The 16292-nt window shown below is 40.4% G+C and overlaps 1 protein-coding gene across 2 annotated transcripts in view; it reads right to left on the reverse strand.

Moving 5' to 3' along the window:
- The window catches only part of PHF20 (PHD finger protein 20), a 150663-nt gene that overhangs the window by 120975 nt on the left and 13396 nt on the right, over nucleotides 1–16292 (reverse strand). Inside the window, exons 1-2 of one of the 2 annotated variants that reach the window (XM_026009785.2) lie at nucleotides 15277–15345; nucleotides 6807–6921 (exon numbers count right to left, since the gene is read on the reverse strand). In XM_026009785.2, the coding sequence (XP_025865570.1) occupies nucleotides 6807–6889 (83 nt within the window). In that variant the 5' untranslated portion in view covers nucleotides 6890–6921; nucleotides 15277–15345. Of the gene's footprint in view, nucleotides 1–6806; nucleotides 6922–15276; nucleotides 15346–16292 lie in introns of those variants that run through there. The other variant, XM_026009784.2, reaches the window with a different exon arrangement.

A 16292-nucleotide genomic window follows, 5' to 3' on the forward strand; every position in this document is an offset into this window, starting at 1 on the left:
CGTCTGCCTTGGGCTCAGGGCATGATCTTGGAGTCCCAGGATTGAGTCCCACATGAGGCTCCCTGCATGGAGCTTGCTTCTCCCTCTGCCTAGGTCTCTGCCTCTCTCTCTCTCTCTCTCTCTCTCTCTCTGTGTCTCTCATGAATAAATAAATAAAATCTTAAAAAAAAAAAATCTACTAATGTCATATACCATACTAATACACTGAAGAGATAAAAATGTATACAGTCAAGTAATTAGTTGTCCAGAAAGCATTAGATAAAATTTAACAGTCATGAGCTATCTCTCAGGCTAGGTGAAAAAAAAAAAAAACAAACAACTTCCAGCAGCAAGAAATAAACAGGAAGAAACTACCTTAATCTGATTAAAAAATCTACCATGATCTTAACATTAAACATGATACTTCAGTGAAGAACCTTCATATGGGCTCCTATTAATCAAACAGTAAGACACTGGAGACTACTATCACCACAACCATTTAACACCGTGCTAGTGTGGTCCTGGTCAATGAAACAGGAGAGGGATGCCTGGGTGGCTCAGTGGTTGAGCGTCTCCCTTTGGCTCAGGTCGTGATCCCAGGGTCCTGGGATTGAGTCCTGCATCCGGCTCCCTGCAGGGAGCCTGCTTCTCTCCCTCTGGGTATGTCTCTGCCTCTCTGTGTCTCTCATAAATAAATAAATAAAATCTTAAAAAAAAAATGGGAAAGAGGGGTGCCTGGGTGGCTCAGGTGGTTAAGCATCTGCCTTCGGCTCAGGTCATGATCCCAGGGTCCTGGGATCAAGCCCCGCATCAGCTCCCTGCTCAGAGGGGAGTCTGCTTCTCCCTCTCCCTCTGCCCATCCCCCACCACCTTGTTCATGCTTGCTCTGTCACTCTCTCAAATAAATAAATAAAATATTTTTTAAAAAAATGGGAGAGAGAGAGAAGGAAAGAAAAGGGAGGGATCCCTGGGTGGTGCAGCGGTTTAGCGCCTGCCTTTGGCCCAGGGCGCGATCCTGGAGACCCGGGATCGAGTCCCACATCGGGCTCCCGGTGCATGGAGCCTGCTTTTCCCTCTGCCTGTGTCTCTGCCTATCTCCCTCTCTCTCTCTCTCTCACAAATTAAAAAAAAAAAAAAAATTAAAAAAAAAGAAAAGGGAGCAAAGGAAGAAGGAAGGAAAAGAAATGAGAGGCATAAGGATTGGAAAGTAAGAGGCAATATATCTATTTGGATATAAATGACAGTCTATGTAGAAAACCCGAAAAAGCTAGTAGCTCAAGTATAAAAATGCAGCACAAGTTTCTGGATACAAAATTAGCATACAAAACCCAACAGCAATAAACCCTTACATATCCACCAGTCATGACTACTTTTGCTTCCTCTATCCTCCCATCCTTTCCTCCCTTCATATTACCTTTGAAGCAAGTTCCAGACAATATATCATTTTTTTTTGTTTTACAATATATCATTTTATTCATAAATGTCAGTATACAATCTCTAAAAAATGAGGACTTGTTAAAAAACATAGCTGTACCACTTCCATTCCTGTAGAAGTTAACAATGCTCGGGACGTGTGGATGGCTCAATCAGTTAAACATCTGCCTTCGGTTCAGGTTATGATCTCAGGGTCCTGGGATCAAATCCTGAGTTGAGCTCCCTGCTCAGTGGGGAGCCTGCTTCCCCCTCTCCCTCTGCCTCTCCCCGTTTTTTTTTTAAGCTTATTTATTTATTTATGATAGACACAGAGAGAGAGAGAGAGAGGCAGAGACACAGGCAGAGGGAGAAGCAGGCTCCATGCCAGGAGCCCGATGCGGGACTCGATCCTGGGACTCCAGGATCGCGCCCTGGGCCAAAGGAAGGCGCCAAACCGCTGAGCCACCCAGGGATCCCCTTTCCCCCTGCTTTTATGTGCTCTCTCTCTCTCATGCGCTTTCTTTTTTTTTTTTTTTTTTTTAATTTTTATTTATTATAGTCACAGAGAGAGAGAGAGAGAGGCAGAGACACAGGCAGAGGGAGAAGCAGGCTCCATGCACCGGGAGCCCGATGTGGGATTTGATCCCGGGTCTCCAGGATCGCGCCCTGGGCCAAAGGCAAGCACCAAACCACTGCGCCACCCCGGGATCCCCTCTCATGCGCTTTCATATAAATAACAACTTTTTAAAAAAGTTAACAATGATGCTTTAATATCATTAATTGATATTCAAATTTCCAACAATCACATAAATGTCATAAATGGTTTTTTTAGCAGTTGCTTTTGAATTATGATCTCAGTAAAAGTTCACACGCCGAATTTGGCCAAAAACAACAAAACTCAATAGCATTACTACACACCACCAATAACCAAAGAGAAAATGTAATATAAAAAGATCCAGGGACAACTGGGTGGCTCAGTAGGTTGGGCATCTGACTCGATTTTAGCTCAGGTCATATCAGGGTCATGGTGTCAAGCCCCATGTGGGACCCTGTGCTCAGCAGAGTCTGCTTCAGATTCTCTGCTCTGCCCTCCCCCCACTCACAAATATTCTCTCTCCCTCCTTCCCTCCCTCTCTCTCTCCCTCTCAAATAAATATAAATAAATATAAATATAAATACATACACACACACACACACACACACACACACAATCTTTAAAAAAAACGACCTGGGCAGCCCGGTGGCCCAGTGGTTTAGCACCACCTTGGGCCCAGGGTGTGATCCTGCAGACCCAGGATGGAATCCCACATCGGGCTCCCTGCATGGAGCCTGCTTCTCCCTCTGCCTGTGTCTCTGCCTCTCTCTCTGTGTGTCTGTCATTCATAAATAAATAAACAAACAAATAAATCTTTTTTAAAAAATACAATAAAAATATTAAAATAAAATTCACGTTATTACTTTTAAGATTTTATTTATTCATGAGAGACACAGAGAGGCAGAGACACAGGCAGAGGAAGAAGCAGGCTCCCCAAGGGGCACTAGATGTGGGACTCAATACGGCACTCCAGGATCATGGCCTGGAGCCAAAGGCAGATGCTCAACCCCTGAGCCACCCAGGCTCCCTAAAATAAAACACATTAAAAGTATGTAACATTGAATGTCAATTATACTTCAATTACGATAACAGTAAAGATTGAAGAATCAAATAAAATAAAGCACAAAGATGCAAAATCTGTCTTAACAGCTATCAAGACTTTTTTTTTTTTTAAAGATTTTGTTTATTTATTCATAGAGACACAGGAAGAGGGAGAGAGAGAGGCAGAGACACAGACAGAGGGAGAAGCAGGCTCCATGCAGGAAGCCTGATGTGGGACTCGATCCTGGGTCTCCAGGATCACACCCCAGGCTGCAGGCAGCGAGCACTAAACCGCTGCGCCACCGGGGCTTCCCAAGACTTACTTTAAAGCAATATGAATTAGACAATGTGTTGCTAATTGCACTAGAGTAAATATAAACTAATATAATAAAGAGCTAAGAATAAATTCACGTTATGGGACTTGATACATAGAAATGGTACTACAGATCAGTGGGGAAAGAATGGACTGTCCTATAAACTATGTTGGGGCAACTGATTATTTTATATAGTGAATAAAAAAGATCAGACCAAGTTCATCCCATACATAAAATCAATTCTAGGTAGATAAAGATCAAAATGTGAAAAGCCAAACTTAATACTTTTAGAAGAATTTAGGAGAGGATCATGTGCCATAAAGATACCAGAAACAAGCTGAAAAGTCAAGCCACAGACTAGAAAATTTCTGCAGGGATCCCTGGGTGGCGCAGCGGTTTAGCGCCTGCCTTTGGCCCAGGGCACGATCCTGGAGACCCGGGATAGAATCCCACGTCAGGCTCCCAGTGCATGGAGCCTGCTTCTCCCTCTGCCTCTCTCTCTCTCTCTCTCTCTCTGACTATCATAAATAAAAATAAATAAATAAATAAATAAATAAATAAATAAATAAATAAAAAGAAAGAAAGAAAATTTCTGCAACACAAACTGACGAAGAATTGGAATCCATAACATATTACTAAAACACTAATAAATCACTAAAAAAAGACAAACAATCCAATAGGAAAATAGTCAAGAGCAAGTCACAGAACACATATATTGAAAAATGCTCGATTTCACTAGACAGTATGCCTAGTGAAAGTTTCATAACCAACAGACTGGCAAAACCAGAAAGTCTATAAAAAGCAAGGATTGATAAGGATATAGAAAAACAGGAAGTTTTACACACTACTGCACAAGTATAATTTAGAAGAAGCATTTTGGAGATAAACTTGGCAACTTCCAGTAAAACTGAAAATGTATATATCATATTACTCAACAAATCCACTAGAATAGGGCTTATCAAACAACAGTTCCATGACCCATTAGATTATAAAATAATGATTCTAAACCAGCATTTGTGGATATGTTCAGGAAACATACATACAACATAGAGGGAAAACATCAGAATGTAATGCATGTACTAAAGGTTAAGAACGGTTTCTAAAAATGTTTGCTTCCAGGGCAGCCTGGGTGGTTCAGTGGTTTAGCACCGCCTTCAGCCCAAGGCCTGATCCTGGAGACCGGGGATCGAGTCCCACGTTGGGCTCCCTGCATGGAGCCTGCTTCTCCCTCTGCCTGTGTCTCTGCCTTTCTCTCTCTCTCTGTTTCTCATGAATAAATAAATAAAATCTTTTAAAAAATAAATAAATAAATAAATAAATAAATAAATAAATAAATAAATAAATAAATAAAAATGTTTGCTTCCATTAAATTTATATGTATACATGGATGAGTACTATACTGGATTTAAAATATATTTACTATAAATTACCATAAAAAAGTTTGAAAGCCACTGTCTAAGAAGTATTGCAAATGGACACACACAAAAAAATCATTTACAAAGATGTTCACAGTAGCACAGTTTTGGATTTTAAAATTTTATTTATTTATTCTTTTTAGTTATCTCTACACCTAACATGGGGCTCAAACTCACAACCCCGAAACCAAGAGTGGCACACTCTTCTGTCTGAGCCAGCCAGGCACCCCAGCAACACTGTATTTAAAGTGAAAAACCAGAGGAGTGCCTGGCTGGCTCAGTACATAGAGCATATGACTCTTGATCTCAGGGTTATTATTTCAAACCTCACACTGGACCTATTGCTTACTTTAAAATAAATAAAGTGAAAAACTGGAATCTAAATGTGTATCAGTAGGATAAACAAAATATTGTATATTCTTTTTTTTAACATGGTATATTCATACAATGCAATTCTATATTAAAGTTAGGATGAATATCCTTCATATCAGTATGGATAAGTTACAAAAACATAAGCTAAAGAAAAGAAACAAGCAATATAATACCACTTATATTAACTTTTTTAATACCTAAAGTGATTCTATTATTTATAAATACATATATAAATAAAAATGTAAAATCATGGACAGAAAGGATACAACCAACTTCGGGATGCTGGTTGCCTCTATAGAACTCAGAAGGGGAACTGAATTGGAAAGGTATAAAAGATACTTCCATTAAATCAGAAATGTTTTATATCCTCAATTTTTTCAACATATATATAATAAAACAAAAATGTTTCATTTATTGAGTGACATTTATTAAGTTATTTATAAATCTTGTTAAATTTTTACATACTAATTCATTTTATTAATATTTATTTGAGTGATAAGTACACAGATTATTAAACGGCTAGCCATACTTATTTACTTTTTTTATAGTCTAATGTTTTTCCATATTTAAAAAGAATTCTTTTGATTAAACTGTCTTAAAAAAGGGCTGAGGGAAAACAAAAAGGGGAAATAATCACAGAGAACATAAACAGCCTAAAACAACTAGATGAAAAATAAATAAATAAATAAATAAATAAATAAATAAATAAAGCAAACAACTACGTGTTCAAAACATCCATAATTCATATATCAAATCTAGCCCCAAAAGGCAGCAGAGACATTTTGGGCTCCGGTCATTTCCCTGCTTCTTTTTCCCCTCTTTCCTCTTCCTATACCCCAAGAACTGGTCAGCCTATTTTGAGAAAACTCCCCAAAAGGACTACACTCTTCCTTATGAAAACTCAGGTTTGAGTTCTGAAACCCCCACCTTTCCCTTAAGCATCAACAAATGACCAAATTCTAGGATGCCCTCAACAACAACCATCATTTTACAGTTGGTAAGGAAGTCCTTTCTCCACATATTCTATTCTTTGATTTTCAGAAAAACTCTGAGGTTGATATTACTACTACCCACACATTTATAGATGAAGCTGATGCTCAAAGTAGCTAATTACCTGCCAGAGGTCACAAGTCAATGACAAGTCAGGACTACAACCCCTCAGCCTCTAAATTTAATCACCCCTACAGAGGGATGACTAAATTTCAACCATAGCACACACCCAGAGAACAGGAGAGATTGTTCACAATACACAAACAAATCCCATCTAATCCCTTTCATTCTTCTATCCTTGATCTTTCCTTTCTTCTTCCAGATAGGCAGCCAAGAGCAAGAAAGATGCTACTTTTAACATTTCCTTGCCTTGTAGCCATCCATGCTTCTTTTTCCCAACACTTCCTCACCCAAACAGGCAGAAAGGGGAAACAAGTCTTTTTTTTTTTTTTTTTAATTTTTTTTTTGGAAACAAGTCTTAACAGTAGTCACTGGATGGTCTCCAGGACAGAGGGAAGCACCAAAAAGAACGGGCATTTCCATAGCTCTAGGCTTAAGTATCCTTCTACCTTCCAAGAGTCAGGGAGCAAGAAAACACTAGAGAAAGGCCCAGGCTACCCCTCTTTACCAGTGCTAGCAAAAATCCTTTACTGAAGCAACTTAATTAGCAGAAAAATATAAAAGTACCAGTTTTTTAATCGGTCCCGGGCTTCCAACTGGGCTCCCACTTCAAAGCTGATTCCTCGTCTGTTAGGTGGATGCTTTGTCATTTTCAGTCATCAGCAGGGCTGCCTTTATTCTCCTGAAAAAAGCCAATTAAATATTTATGAAACTTAGGCAAAGTCTGCCCAGAGTGTAGCATCACTCACTACACATAAAAGACAAACAGGCATTATTCAAAACAAAAAGTTCCAGGAAACCCTGCCAGTGGCTTTCTTCATGCCTGCTCTCATCCTAACACAGGCATGCCCTCCCTTGGCTCCTCCTCTTCTATTATTCAGCATCCTGTAGTTCCAGAAACTGAGGAGACCCCCACTCAACACTGCTGACAAGGACTCACCTATAAGGGGCATTCCTCAGAACTCTAAAAACACAATTGCTCTCCAGGTTAAACATAATCATTTGCTAATGCATTCAATATCTGAGACACTAGAAAAATGGTCAAGACCAAAAGAGACACACATTTCCTGTCCTCATGAAGCCTCTAGCCCACTGGGGGGACAACAAAAATGTAGCCAGTAAACAGAAGAATAACCACAAGCTGCAACTCCTACGAATTTTATGTACACAAAAGAGGTAAACAAAAGCTGACACACTGATTTCTGGCCCTATTTGGAAGGTTGGACAAGAAAGAACTATTTATACTTTCTCTGTTCTATTTATATTTCTGCCTCCTCTTTTTTTTTTTTTTTCCTGCCTCTTCTTGACTTCATTCTGACAATTTATATTTTCCTAAGTAATTCTTCATCAAATCTTTGGATACTGAGATTGGTGATCATTTTCTGTGTGAATAAAATTTATCTCTAGGGGCCAGTGGTGGTTCTGATGGTGAGTTCTCAAGGCACTTAAACAGGCCACCTTCACATAGCAGGCCACCTCAAATTGCATTTTCCCCAACTAAACTTTGGGTCTCAAAAAAAGCTTATACTGCCCAAGCAACACCAGAGTAAAGCTAGGGCAACATCTGTGTCATATCAGAAACACAATCTTAGCAATGGACTAACTAAATGTGGAAAAATCACTGAAGTGGATCCTCATATCTGATGTGTAATGCCATCATATCTTAGGAAGAATCTGTATGCAGTACATTATATGAGAAGTCAGGATCCCAAATTACACCACTTTGAGCTCACATTAAAACTCATGTATGGGGACGCCTGAGTGGTTGAGCATCTGCCTTTGGCTCAGGGCATGACCCTGGTCCTGGGATCGAGTTCCGCATCAGGCTCCCTTCGAGGAATGCCTGCTTCTCCCACTGCCTGTATCTCTGCCTCTCTCTGTGTATCTCTCATGAAGAAATAAATAAAATCTTAAAAAAAAAAAAAAAACTCATATATGTTTGGAGCACCTGGATGGCTCAGTCGATTAAGTGTCCAACTCCTGATTTCAGCTCAGGTCATGATCACAGGATCCCTGGATCAAGCCCCACCTTGGGCCCCTCCTCTCTTTGCCCCTCTCCATATCTCTAAAATAAATCTTTAAAACACATGTGAAAAAAAAAAAAAAAAAACACATGTGTATTTAGGGACACCAGGGTAGCTCAATCAGGTAAGCTCCAGACTCTTCATTTCAGCTGAGGTCATGATCTCAGGATCATGATCAAGTCCCACAACAGACTCCATACAAGGTGTGGAACCTGCTTAAGATTTTCTCTCTCCCTTGCCCTCTGCTTCTCCCCCAACTCGTGCATGCACATGCCCACACACTCTCTCAATAAAAATCTTAAAAAAAAAAAAAAAAAGGTAGAAAAAAACAGGTTGTAGGTGATTGCTCTTTATTTTGTTTTCTTTTTAAGATCCTATTTATTTATTCATAAGAGACAGAGAAAGAGAGGCAGAGACATAGGCAGAGGGAGAAGCAGGTTCCCTTCATCGAGGAGCCCGATGCAGGACTCGTTCCCAGGACCCCAGGATCACCACCTGAGCCAAAGGCAGACGCTCAACCACTGAGCCCTGAGAGACTCAGGCATCCCGGAAGTGACTGTTCTTTTCCTTTTATTTATTTTTTAAAGTAATCTCTACATCAAACATGGGATTTGAACTCACAACCCTGAGATCAAGAGTCACATGCTCTACTGACTGAGCCAGACAGGTACACTTGTTCTTTTCCTTTTAAACAATTTCACAAATTTAAAGATTTTCACATTGGAATTTTTCCATAAGAAAAAAAACCCTGTAATTTGAAGGATGAGCTATCCATTAAACCAATTCTGAAGGGCTGATACTGGGGAACACACAAAACAACTCAAATGAAGACAGGAATGGTTGACAGTTGTATTAAGGAAGCTAAAACAGGGATCCCTGGGTGGCGCAGCGGTTTGGCGCCTGCCTTTGGCCCAGGGCGCGATCCTGGAGACCCGGGATCGAATCCCACGTCGGGCTCCCGGTGCATGGAGCCTGCTTCTTCCTCCGCCTGTGTCTCTGCCTCTCTCTCTCTCTCTCTGTGACTATCATAAATAAAAAAATAAATAAATAAATAAAATTTAAAAAAAAAAAAGAGGAAGCTAAAACATTCTGAAAAACTGAAAAGTTATTAAGTTAAGAAGGAGTGTTTCTGGGGATCCCTGGGTGGCTCAGCGGTTTAGCGCCTGCCTTTGGCCCAGGGTGTGATCCTGGAGTCCTGGGATCGAGTCCCACGTTAGGCTCCATACATGGAGCCTGCTTCTCCTTTTGTCTGTTATCTCTGCTTCTCTGTGTGTCTCTCATGAATAAATAAATAAAATCTTAAAAAAAAAAAAAAAGGAGTGTTTCTACTATAATGACCCTAGGAAAGGGAGAGTCAGAGGTCTGACTGACTTTACCTAACACTCCCAAGAAAAATGAAATATCAAATCTGATGTAAGTAAATCTAATCAGTATAAGTTTTCATTTTGGCTTGACTAACAAATACCACCTCAAATTATCTTTTTTTTTTAATTTTTTTTTTATTTATTTATGATAGTCACACACACACAGAGAGAGAGAGAGGCAGAGACACAGGCAGAGGGAGAAGCAAGCTCCATACACCAGGAGCCCGATGTGGGATTCGATCTCGGGTCTCCAGGATCGCGCCCTGGGCCAAAGGCAGGCGCTAAATTGCTGCGCCACCCAGGGATCCCTCAAATTATCTATCTTTTTATCTCTGATTTCATACATCATAAGTAATATACAGCTTAATAGCTTGGCTTTCCAGATTATATGAAAAAGTAATGCCAGGGGTGCCTGGCTGGTGCAGTCAGTAGAGAGCATGCAATTCTTGATCTAAGGATTGTAAATTCAAGCCCCACATTGGGTATAGAGATTACTTAAAAATAAAAAATAAAAAATTTTAAGTGATGCCAAACAAGAAGAAAGGCAGAGTGGCACTGAACACTCACTAAGCTATAAATATTTGTCAGACTTTATGCATGGGGGACAGCTCCCTTTTACAGAGGCTATGTATATAATGTAATGGGTTTAGGGGCACCTTGGTGGCTCAGTCAGTTAAGCATCTGCCTTCAACTCAGGTCATTACCTCAAGGTCCTGGGAAAAAGCCCAATTAGATCTTCCTGCTCAGTGGGGAGTCTGCTTCACCCTCTGCCTCTCCCCCCTGCTCATGCTATTTCTCAAATAAATAAAATCATTTAAAAAATAATAATAATGTAATGGGATTAAACGCTTGACCTTAAACCCCCAGATCCACCTCATACTACCTGAATGAATCTGAGTAACTACTTAATCCCACTGAATTTGTTTCCTCTCCTTAAAAGGGGTTAGTGGTGACAACAGTACCTATCTCTAGGCAGTGGGTGTGAGGATTAAGTGAGATAATCCATTTAAGGGGCACAGGACTGATACAGAGTAAGGACTACAAAGGAATTATTAGCTATTAATAATTCTATTGTCACAAATGAGGAAATTAGGCTTAAAGTAATTTGGCTAACAGTGCTAAATGACAAACCCCAGAACAAAAGCTCAGGTCTGCTTCATTTCTGAATTAATTCTTTCATCACACAAATTCTCCCCAGGTACCCTAGGAGGCCTTCCATTAAAATACAGGAGCATGGGAGGAAGGCAGTAAATGAATGAAGATGAGCAAATTATTCCCAGTGGCGCAAAGGAAAAAAAGGAAAAGAAAAGAAAAGAAAGAAAGAAACAATTCCTCTTGAGGCTGAATTGTCTTCCTAACCATGAACTAAAACCTGTTTCATTCGAACTCTAACCCACTTACTTGAAGTTTTACTCTCTGGTATCACAAAGAATAAGACAAAGGATTAATATGACTTTTGCGTCCCATCCCCAATCTTCCCCCACTCTTCTAGAGTGGCAGCATTTGTCTTTTGATTTCACGTTAAATCATTCGACAATTGATTAGTGAGTACTATTCCTCAGGCATTGTGCTGGAAATGAGGAGAAATCCAACTCAGACCCTGCTCTAGTCCACCCAGAAAGATAAACACAAACACTAGAAGGAGATGAACAAGCTCTAACAAGGGGCAAGGGGAATGACATCAAGAAATCATCTAAAAGTCTCAATTTAATTTTGTTGTTTTTAAGTAAACTCTACGCCCACCATGGAACTTGAATTCACAACCCTAAGATACTAAGTCCCATGGTCTACAGACTTAGGCGGCCAGGCACCCCAAAGTCTCAATTCAATTTGACAACACTAACAAAAGGAGTTCAAAGCAGAAGCAGGAATTTTTTATTTAAAAAGTTACCTAAGTACTTTTTTTTTTTTTAACTTCTCACATTAAGTTTAACACAAGTTGTTCTCAAGATGCAAAAGGATGGGGCACCTAGCTGGCTCTTTTGATTAAAAGTCTGCCTTCAGTTCAGGTCATGATTCTGGGGTCCTGGGATCCAGCCCCAGGTCAAGCTCTCTGCTGGGCAGGGAGTCTGCTTCTGCCTCTCCCTCTGCCTGCTGCTCTGCCTACTTGTGCTCTGTCAAATAAATAAATAAAATCTTTAAAAATAAATAAAGAAGGATGCAAAAGGGCTAAGATTCTATCTATAGCTTTCAACTTATCCATTCTTCAGGGCCTTGGCTTTTTCTTCAAAAAATCTCCAGCTTCCAGATTTAAGAATTAAAGGTAATATATTCAATAAGGACACAGAGGAAAAATAAGAGAAAAAAAAAATCTTACGCTATCTGTATTTATATAGGATTCCATTTTAAAGACCTTGATAGGGCTTTAAATTATCCCTTTACATTTAAATTTCCCTATAATGGGAACCCACTGCCGCAAAGGAGATATAAGGGCTTATTTCTTTAATACAGTATTCAAAGTCAATGCTCCTATATCAATAATAATGAAAGCTTTGGGGTCCCTGGGTGGCGCAGCGGTTTAGCGCCTGCCTTTGGCCCAGGGCGCGATCCTGGAGACCCGGGATCGAATCCCACGTTGGGCTCCCGGTGCATGGAGCCTGCTTCTCCCTCTGCCTGTGTCTCTGCCTCTCTCTCTCTCTCTCTCTCTCTCTCTCTCTCTCTGTGTGTGTGTGTGACTATCATAAATAAAAATTAAAAAAAAAATGAAAGCTTTAAGTGTATGCTGTGTAATACTGTTTAAGAGGCACTTTCACAAAGGTGGGGGGAGGTATAGCTACAAAGCAAATGACAAAGAGCTAACTTCCTATATTAAGAGGGACGCCTGAGTGGCTGGCTCAGTGGCTGAGCATCTGCCTTTGGCTTAGGGCGTCATCCTGGAGTCCCTGGATGAGTCCTACATCGGGCTTCCTGCAAGGAGCCTGCTTCTCCCTCTGCCTATGTCTCTGCCTCTCTCTCTTTCTCTATGTCTCTCATGAATAAATAAATAAAATCTTTAAAAAAAAAAATAAGAGTGCATACAAACCAAGAACAAAAAAGTCAACTTACTCAAAAGTGGGCAAAATATAAGAACTGGCAGATTGCTGGGGAAGGGGGAGAAAATACAAAGCTCTAATTAGCATGTTATATTCTATCCATATAATATCACCCTAAATTAAAAGAAATGCAAATCAAAATAACAATTTTTCAGTTCTAAGGCAAAATATTTAAAGGTAGGATAATCAATGTTTTCAGTATGAGGAGAAAGAAAAGCATCCTTATGCACTGTTGGTAGAAGCATAAATTGGAAAAGTTTTCCTAGAGGCAACTTGGCACTATCTACAAAAATACACATGGTGTGCCTGGTGGGCTCAGTCAGCAGAGCATGTGATTCTTGATCTCCGGGTGATGAGTTCAATCCCCACGTTGGGAGTAGAGATTACATAAATAAAAAATAGACATATCTGCAACCCAATGGTCCCACAGCCAGTAACTTACCCTAGAGATACATCCCCAAAGTCTGCCAAATTACCTGTAGTGATGATCAATATAGCTCTGCAATTTCTGCAGCTAATATGTCCATTAAAAGAGGCCTTGTTAAACAAATTATGTACATAGAATGTTGTACAACCATTAAAAGGAATAATGGCTATCAGTAGATGTCGATATGGAGCCATCTGTAAGACATATTGTCAAGTAAAAAGGGCATGGTATAGAGGCATGTGTATGGTATTATCTTTTCAATGTAAACAAACATATAAATATAGGTACATCTATTATAGCATATGCATAAAATTATTTCTTAAAAGGAACTAAGAAACTGTTTAAGTAGTTCTGTTAATGAGAGGAATGCAGCATGGAAATGTAAGTTTTCATTTTTTACCTTACTATATTGTTAGAATTTTCTAACCTCAAAAATGTACTTTTTTTGTCAGCAGGGTATTATCTAGTTGGTAAGATTTTAATCTTGGATTACTTATTACATCTTTGTATTTTTAAAAATATTACTTAAATATACAAAAGTTCTGGGGTACCTGGGTGGCTCAATCGGTTAAGCATCTGCCTTCGGCTCAGGTCATGACCTTAGGGTCCTGGGATGGAGCCCCAAATTGCCTCCTCCCTCTGCCCCTCCCCTGTTTATGCTCTTTCATGCACGCAGTCTCTCTCAAATAAAATATTAAAATAAATAAACAAAAGTCCTTTCATTCATTTTTTTTTAAGATTTATTTGACACAGAAAGAGCAGGCACAGCATGGGGAGTAGCAAGCAGAGTGAGGGAGAAGCAGGCTCCCTGCCAAGAAAGGAGCGTGACTCTGGGATCATGACCTGAGCTGAAGGCAGTCGGTCGGCCCACTGAGCCACCAAGGCGCCCATCAGTAAGTATTTATTGAATGCCTATGTGCCAGGTACTGCAAATAGATACTAGAAGGACAAGAATACCCCAACCCTGTTCTCTAGTGGGGAAGACAGGTAATAAACAAGATTCACACAAGAAGATAATCTCTGGCAGGATAAGCACTGTGGGGAAACCCAATAGAAAGACCACTTTAGATAAGGCTGTTACAAAGGACTCTGAGGAGCTGAGATCTGACAGAGATCTAAATGACAAGAAGACAACCAGGTAAAGATCTAGGAGAAAAATTCTAGGCAAAGGGAGAGTCCTAGAGGCAAGGTGTCTCAGGCGGGAGTGTGCCCCCATCTCCCTCACCAGCCCTGTGCCTAGGAGGTAGAGACTACCCTGCAAACCCATTATGCTGTCCCAGAAAAGCTTAACAGTATCAGCAGGTCCAGTGACACCTTCATCTCAAAGGAAGAAGTTTCCAAGGGGACTCTTTGCCAAAGTTGTCTTGGAGGAAGGTCAGAAATGCTTAGGGATGGAGCATAGACAGGTTTTAGACTCAGATTCTGACAAATCCTGGCTCTACTCATTGGCTGAATTAAGATGAGATAAATCACTGAGCCTCTGTTTGCCCATCTATAAAATAGGATTAAAAACCCTACCTCCTAGGGTTGTTGTGAGGAATAAGTGAGCTAATGGATGTCCAATACTTAGCACAGTTAACACTATTCAGCACTGAAAATAAAATGGTTGTATAATAGTAGTACTAGCAAAACGGACATCAGACACAAAGGATTACAGCCTAATCAATATTACCATGAAGTATTAACAACAAATAGTATCCAATACACTAAAGAACATAGGAAGCATGTATTTAGTCCTGGGAAGGTGACAAGTTGATTCAAGTAGGGGTAGGGGCCCATCCATGACTACCCTGGTTTCCTCAAGGACACAGAAGACTGGATCTAAAGCAAAGACCAGGGATCCCTGGGTGGCGCAGCAGTTTGGCGCCTGCCTTTGGCCCGGGGCGCGATCCTGGAGACCCGGGATCGAATCCCACATCGGGCTCCCGGTGCATGGAGCCTGCTTCTCCCTCTGCCTGTGTCTCTGCCCTCTGTCTCTCTCTGTGTGACTATCATGAATAAATAAATAAAATCTTTAATAAATAAATAAATAAATAAATAAATAAATAAAGCAAAGACCAGTACCATTCCTCAGGCCCCTCCCCAGGTCATACTGTAAAAGCTGAATTAACCTCTTTTATTTCCTAACCCCCTCAAAGGAGAGGAGGGAAATCAGGAAAGGAGGAAGGAAAGAAATAGGCCAAAAATTACCTTACTCTCTTTATAGACATTTCAAATGCTTTCTCCAAGAGCCAAGTTTTTCCTTCCACAATTAAAATTCAGGCAGAGAGCAAAGACAGGTTGAGTTTACTTATTCCAAATTACTGAGAATGAGCTGGTCAAATCAGTGATCTTCCCAGAAGCAGTGGGAAGGGCCTATTGTTCAGGCAGGGCTCTAGAATATATTTGCTCAGTGACCTTTGGGACCTTACTCAACTTCACTGAGCTAATCATCCTACCCTCACAAGTTCCTTTTCTCCTCAACAGAGTTTAAGGCCCAAAACTGGCCAAATGTGCCAAGCTAGAAACAAGCACATCACCCTTGCCTCCCACTCACCATTTTGTAGTATCTACTTGTACGTCTCTCCCACTGCAGGCCCCCATCAGTTCTGATCCAATTACTACGACAGCTTTCAGGAGCTCAAAGCCCTAGCCACAGTTTTCCAGATCTGAATCAATACTGTCTTAGAAACTGACATCTTGGGATCCCTGGGTGGCGCAGCGGTTTGGCGCATGCCTTTGGCCCAGGGCGCGATCCTGGAGACCCGGGATCGAATCCCACGTCAGGCTCCCGGTGCATGGAGCCTGCTTCTCCCTCCGCCTGTGTCTCTGCCTCTCTCTCTCTCTCTGTGACTATCATAAATAAATAAAAAATTAAAAAAAAAAAATTAAAAAAAAAAAAAAAGAAACTGACATCTTCTGACTGCCTGTTTTACTACAGACACTATTCTAAGTGCTTTATATAACCATCATCTCATTTAGTGTCTACCTTTTATAGGTTTGTAGTGATGATGATGATTCGCATTTTACAAATGAGAAAACAAAGGTTCAGAAAGTAGGCTGCCCAAATGACAAAGCTGGCAAGTACTGGGACAAGGAATTGAACCCAAGTAGTATGACTCTAATCAACCACCACACAGTTGCTAATCTTCCTCACTGCTAGCTACTAAGTGATCATTAGACTCTTCTGTTTAAAACAGTTTGGGTAAATAAATAAAACAGTTCAG

This window comes from Vulpes vulpes, chromosome 14 (assembly GCF_048418805.1).
Source record: "Vulpes vulpes isolate BD-2025 chromosome 14, VulVul3, whole genome shotgun sequence".
NCBI lineage: Eukaryota > Metazoa > Chordata > Mammalia > Carnivora > Canidae > Vulpes > Vulpes vulpes.